Source organism: Arachis ipaensis, chromosome B05 (genome assembly GCF_000816755.2).
Source record: "Arachis ipaensis cultivar K30076 chromosome B05, Araip1.1, whole genome shotgun sequence".
Taxonomy (NCBI): domain Eukaryota; kingdom Viridiplantae; phylum Streptophyta; class Magnoliopsida; order Fabales; family Fabaceae; genus Arachis; species Arachis ipaensis.
Window position 1 is genome coordinate 60,131,753 of NC_029789.2, and position 7,267 is coordinate 60,139,019.

Consider the following 7,267-nt stretch of genomic DNA (forward strand, 5'->3'; position numbering starts at 1 on the left):
ATTTTGAGCATTCTTGGCTTGGAAAGAGTAATTGGGCAATCTTGAGTCATGAAAACCCAACTTATGTTGGTGATCTAGAGTTGTTAGCTAATATTGTTTCCATTGACGCTAATCTTTTGCTAATTTAATTAGTAAGTTGATTAGGACTTTTGGATTGAGATTAGCTAGTCTTATTAGACTTTCTCTCATGGAAGATAATATGATACCTTCTTCCAATGTTGGAGATGACGTAATAAGATAAATTCTTGTTATTATTGTGGTATGATTGATTAGTCTTGTTTGACTTTCTCCCTATTTGTTGGAGTTGACTAAATAAGATGAATTAATCATTGCATGACTAAGATAGAAAGCCTATGATCTCAACACTTGCCATGAATGTCTCTCTTTATTAGTTGCTTTCTTTAGTTACTTGTTTGATTTACTTTTCTTGTCATTTATTTTGTTGCCCCTCTTATCAACCAAAAACCCCCTTGCATCTTCATAGCCAATAATTGAACACTTCATTGTAATTCCTCGTGAGATGACCTGGAGTCCAAAATACTCCGGTTATTTCTTATTTGGGGTTTGTTACTTGTGACAACCAATATTTTTGATTGGGAGGATTGTTTGTTGGTGTAGAACTATACTTGCAACGAGAATTCATTCATTTGAGGAAATTTTATACCATCAAACAATTCGTTCATCAAACCCCAACTCTAATAACTTTCGTAACACAAACAACCAAAATCACCCACACAACAACACTAATTAATACAAAAAACCACAAAACACATATCCCCAACCCCATAACAACTCACAAGCTCACTAGAATAACTTCTCCACACCACTATTCCACTTACAAAACACCCACCTCAATGCCCTAAACAACTTCCATCAACAACAGTCACAACCCAACTAACCACCTATTGACCACCAAGAAACCAAAATCTCAACTCTTGAAGCCACCTTGCAAGCTCTCAACTAAACCACACAAGCACTTGCTCAGCCTACACAAAGCCTAGCTAAAGGACAGGAACGACAAGATGCCTCTATGAAAAACCTTGAGAGACAAGTGGGGCAATTGGCTAGGCAACTAGCTGAGCGGCCACCTAATGCCTTTCCAAGCGATACAATTCCTAATTCAAGGGAGGAATGTAAAGCTATACAGTTAAGAAGTGGCAAAATGGTTGGAGAAGACACCAAGGACATCGATAGGGATGCCACAGAGCCAAAGGAAAATGACGAGGTGGACCACAAGAAGGACAAAGAGGCACAAACCTCTAAGAAAAATAAGGAAATCATGGAGCCAAAACCAGAAGAAAAGGAAGGGAGGAGTGAAGCCCTATGTCCCCAAACTTCCTTTCTCATAGAGGCTACACAAAGAGATAAGGGATCAACAATTCCCTAAGTTCTTAGAAATCTTCAGGAAACTTGAAATTAACATCCCATTAGCTGAAGCTTTGGAACAGATGTCACTCTATGCAAAGTTTCTTAAAGAACTTATCACCAAGAAGAGAAGCTGGCATGAGAAAGAGACTGTGATCCTAACCCAAGAATGCAGTGCAATTATTCAAAAGGGGTTTCCACCAAAACTCAAAGATCTAGGAAGCTTCCTTATACCATGCACTATTGGGAACATGACAATTGATAAAGCACTATGTCACTTAGGAGCAAGTATTAATATATTGCCTCTTGCCATGTTGAAGAAATTGATGATAGAGGAGGTTAAGCCTACAAGAATATCAGTACAACTTGCTAACAGATCTCTCAAGATACTTAATAGAGTAGTGGAGAATCTATTAGTGAAAGTTAGAGAGTTCATTTTTCTAGCGGACTTTGTGGGCCTAGACATGGATGAGGAAGGAAGTAACTCAATCATTCTTGGAAGACCTTTCTTGGCCACAGCAAGGGCGATTATTGATGTTGAAAAGGGTGAAATGGTTCTTAGGGTGCATGATGAGCAAATGGTTCTCAATATTTTCAAGGCAATGCAATACCCTTCTAAGAAAGAAAACTGTATGAGGATTGATATGGTGGATACTTTAGTTGAAGAAGCACTTGAAGCAAGCCAATATGAAGAACATGAAGGAGAAACTCAAGACATTCAAGTGGAAGATTTAGAGGAGACACAAGCATTTGAAAATTTAAGTGAAGTTAAGGAAGAAGGGGCACCAAAGCAAGAATTGAAGCCTCTGCCTCCAAAACTAAAATATGCCTTCCTTGGTGATAAAGAGACCTTCCCAGTGATCATTAACTCCACCTTAAGCCCATAAGAAGAAGGAGAGTTACTTGATGTATTGAGAACCTACAAGAGTGCACTGGGATAGACAATTGATGATCTGAAAGGCATAAGCCCCACCATATGCATGCACAAAATACTTCTGGAGGAAGACTCTAAGCCAGTTGTACAACCTCAAAGGAGACTCAATCCCACAATGAAAGAAGTGGTTCAGAAAGAAGTGATGAAGCTATGGGATGCTGGGATTATATATCCTATTTCTGACAGCCCCTGGGTTAGTCCAGTCTAGGTTGTACCAAAGAAGGGAGGCATGACTGTCATCTCCAATGAAAAGAATGAGCTTATCCCAACAAGGACAGTAACTGGGTGGAGAATGTGCATTGATTATAGAAGATTGAATGATGCCACAAGGAAGGACCATTTCCCTCTTCCCTTCATTGATGAGATGTTAGAAAGGCTAGCTGGCCATGCTTACTATTGCTTTCTGGATAGATATTTGGGCTATAATCAAATAGTTGTGGACCCAAAGGATCAAGAAAAGACCTCCTTCACTTGCCTCTTTGGAGTCTTGGCATATAGAAGAATGCCATTCGGATTGTGTAATACTCCAGCAACCTTTCAAATGTGTATGCTATCCATCTTTTCTGATATGGTAGAAAAGTTCATTGAGGTTTTTATGGATGATTTCTCTGTTTTTGGTGACTCTTTTAATACTTGCTTGCATCATCTTACCCTAGTCTTGAAGAGATGCCAAGAAACTAATTTGATTTTAAATTGAAAAAATGCCATTTTGTGGTACCTAAGGGGATTGTTCTTGGGCATAAGATTTCAAGTAAGGGTATAGAGGTTGACAAGGCAAAAGTAGAAGTCATAGAAAAACTCCCTTTACCAACTAATGTGAAACCTGTTAGAAGTTTCTTGGGGCATGCTGGATTTTACAAGAGATTCATCAAAGATTTTTTTAAAATAGCTAAACCACTAATCAATTTGCTAGTAGCTAGCAATCCTTTTATCTTTGATGATGAATGCAAACATGCCTTTGAGATTCTGAAAACTAAACTCACTATAGCACCAATCATCAGACCCCCAACTTAGGGACTACCATTTGAACTCCTTTGTGATGCAAGTGATTTTGCAATTGGTGTTGTATTGGGACAAAGGAAGGACAAATTGCATCATGTCATTTAATATGCAAGCAAAGTATTAAATGAAGCACAGAAAAACTACACCACCACAGATAAAGAACTATTAGCTATTGTATATGCTTTTGATAAGTTTAGGCCATATTTAATTGGATAAAAAATTGTCGTGTACACTAATCATGCTGCCCTTAAGTATCTTATGTCAAAACAGGATGCTAAGCCAAGGCTCATTAGATGGGTACTGCTCCTACAAGAGTTTGACATTGAAATAAGGGATAGCAAAGGAAGTGAAAATCAAGTTGCTGACCACTTGTCAAAGCTACCACTAGGGACTAATCAAGAAGCCTCACAACCAGTGAATGAGAAATTTCCAGATGAACATCTCTTGCAAGTTCAACAAGCACCTTGGTTAGCAGATATTGCAAACTACAAGGTAGGAAGAAGTATCCCACAAGAATACACTAGGCAACAAGTGAAGAAGCTGCTCAATGAGGCCAAGCTATTCTTGTGGGATGAGCTTTTTCTATTCAAGAGATGCCCAGATAGAATGATCAGACAATGTGTACCAGAGGGTGAAATGAGAGATATTTAATGCCTAAGTGATGACAAGTCATCTTAAACTAGTTTCACAAGCCTTTTACAGTAGTTTTTATTTAGCTTTCATGCATTTCCTAGGCAGTAAGTAAGTGTTTGGATGAGAAATTTATGCTTGTCTTGATTCAATAAAAAATTGTAAATATTTTCATGAGATTTTCTGCAAGATTTAGTTGATATTTTGAAAGATGCAAAATCTTGTGATTATGCCAAGGCTTTGATAAGTTTGTTTGGTTGATGATAGGTGGAAAGAAGCAGAGGAAGAGCAAGGAAGAAAGGAAGGAGAGACCAACGTTGGAACCAAAGTTGGTGCTCCAATGTTGGTGGCAAACGTTATGTGCAAAAATTGGGTGCCAACGTTGGAGGGAACGTTGGTGAACCAACGTTACTGATGACAAGTCATCTTATGCTAGTTTTAAAAGAATTTTTCATTAGTTTCGTTAGGTTTTATGCACTTTCTTGCACAATAAGTAAGTGATTGGAGTGGATTTTCATGATCATTTTAAATCAATCAAACATCATTTATTTTACACAAAATCATAAGGTTTATGATAGAATTAATTGCTTTTATGAATGATGCAAAGATCTTATGAGTTTGGTGAGACTTTGATTAGTTGTTTGATTGCTTGAAGGTGAAGAAATGAAGAAATGAAGAAAGGAAGATTCAGGGAAGCGTTGCGTGCAATTTGTGAACGCCACGCTCAAGGAGCAAATGGCTAGCGTTCATAAAGTGAGCGTGGCGCTCACTTTTCTAACTTTTTCATGAATTTCACATATGGGGGGAGGAAGCTCACTAAGGAACGTTCAAAGTTTGAACGTAGGAGCGCTAGGCAACGTTCAACAAGTGAACGTGACGTTCACTAAGTGAATGCTTGAAGAGAAGGCGCGCACCAAAAGGTGCAGCGTGGGAAGAGTGAACGCAGCGTTCACTAAAGCAACGCTAGGGAAGCAACATGCGTAGCCAAGGGAGCACACATGACAAGTGAACGTAGCGTTCACTACCCCAACGGAGCGCTCCACTGGAGCTTCACAAAATGCACCCTGACCCATGCCACCAAGTGCGATTTTGGATCCATTTCTTCACAAACTCAAAGGCCCATTCCAAAGTGCTTAGTGACTAAAATAGAAAGGGTATAAATAGAAGCAATTTTGATTTGAGAAGGACCTTTAATTAATTTTTTATTTTACTTTTACTTTTTGCTCTCTCTCTTTTAATTTTCTTTTGAATTTGGGGAATTGGGATTATATCTAAGCTTGTTTTCTTGGTTCATTTACTTTCTTCCGCAACTTCTATTTTCTGTTTTGGGTTTTGAACTGAGATTGGAGGACTCTACTGAATTCTTCATCTTAGAATCATCTTTTACTTTTCCTTTTTGTCTTTCTAAGAATTAAAAGTTGGATCTGAACTTCCTTTTCTATTTTCATTTTCATTTCTTCTGCAATTTCTTTTCTGTTTTGTCAAGAGAGTAATTCAGATCTAGATCTGCTTTCTGTTCTCATTACTCTTCTTCAATTGTCAATTTCTCTTTTAGGATTTCATAATTAAGCTAATCTTTCTTACTGTTTTGATTCTTCTGCAAATTTTCAATTCTGTTTTGGTTCATCTGCAAATTCTCTTCATCTCATAGTTCTTTAATTTACTGTACTTCTATTTTCTAGTTCAATTTGAATCCCAACACGCAAATCCCTTTTATTCTTCAAGCAATTTACATTTTCCAGCAATTTAGATTAAGCAATTTAAGTTTCTTGCACTTTAAGTTTCAGTCATTTACCTTTTCTGCAATTTAAGTTTTAGCTCTTTTACTTTCTTGCTCTTTAAGTTTCTGTAATTTAATTCTTCTGCACTTTAAGATTCAGCAAATTTTCATTCTGCTCTTTTATTTTCTTGCAATTTCACTTCTGTTAATCAAAATCACTCAAATCATCAAATATTTGCTTAACTGAATTCATCACCTAACTAAAATTGCTCAATCCATCAATCCCTGTGGGATCGACCTCACTCTTGTGAGTTATTACTACTTGATGCGTCCCGGTACACTTGCCGGTGAGTTTGTATGGAATCGTTTTTCCCTCATCAAGTTTTTGGTGCCGTTGCCGGGGATTGATTTAGATTGACAATGATTAAGTAGGGTGATAATCTAGATTAAGCATTTTCTTTTTATTTTTACTAAGCAAACTAACTATTTGAGTTTTTGTTTAAGCTAACCTTAACATCACTCTAGTAGTAGAATGAATTGTTTGTGGTTTCTAGTTTTGTGTGTATGACACAAGCAAGGAGAGAGGTCTCCACCTCTTGTAACCAGGATGAAAGAACTCTCCGAAGACTAAGAAGAGAAGCAAGAGGAAAGGGGATCATTGGTGAAGAGGAATCAGAGGAGGAGAACTAAGAGATGGAAGGGAATGCCCCTAATCCACCAGAGGGAGTGGCTAACAATGGCCAGCCTCAAAGGAGAGTTCTAGCCTCCTATACCTTCCCTAATCAAAGGCACTGTGGGAGTAGCATACTTACTCCAAATGTCAATGCAAACAACTTTGAATTGAAGCCTCAACTCATCACTTTGGTGCAGAACAACTGTTCTTATGGAGGAGGCCCCTTGGAAGATCCAAACCAGCACCTATCCACCTTTTTGAGGATATGTGACACAGTGAAAACAAATGGCGTGCATCCAGACATTTATAAGTTGCTGCTATTCCCATTTTCATTAAGGGACAAAGCTAATCAATGGTTGGAGGCATTTCCAAGAGAAAACATCAACAATTGGAAGGATTGATAAACCACTATTTTATGGTTTATCTTGTGCTCAATTGAGTGGATTTTATCAATCTTTCATACACTTATTCATATAATTTGCATGAGTTTACATTTTCCTTCCTGATTTTGTGCTATGATTGAAAACATGCTTCTTTGGTCTTAATTTTGATATATTTAATCTTCTCTTATTACCATTCGATGCCTTGATATGTGTGTTAAGTGTTTTCAGAGATTACAGGGCAGGAATGGCTTAGAGGATGGAAAGGAAGCATGCAAAAGTGGAAGGAATACAAGAAGTTGAAGGAACTGCAAAGCTGTCAGCCTGACCCTCTCGCACTAAAATGACCATAACTTGAGCTACAGAGGTCCAAATGATGCAGTTCAAGTTGCGTTGGAAAGCTAACATCCAAGTCTTCGCAATGATATATAATTTGCCATAGCTGCCCTGAAGCCAGGCAACGCGAACGCGTGGATCACGCGGATGTGTGACCTGGCAGAAACGCAATCCATGCAAACGCGTGGACGACGCTTCGGCGTCACTTTCCCGCGACCTGTACGTAC

The 7,267-nt window shown here is 38.2% G+C and overlaps 1 protein-coding gene across 1 annotated transcript; it reads left to right on the plus strand.

Moving 5' to 3' along the window:
- On the plus strand, positions 1,449-2,252 carry LOC107640629. Its single transcript, XM_016344138.1, has one exon. The coding sequence runs from the start codon at positions 1,449-1,451 to the stop codon at positions 2,250-2,252; it is 804 nt and encodes a 267-aa protein (XP_016199624.1).

Bases quoted from the DNA above. Each gene is read 5' to 3' on its own strand.
- LOC107640629 (XM_016344138.1), top strand. From the start codon at position 1,449: ATGTCACTCTATGCAAAGTTTCTTAAAGAACTTATCACCAAGAAGAGA.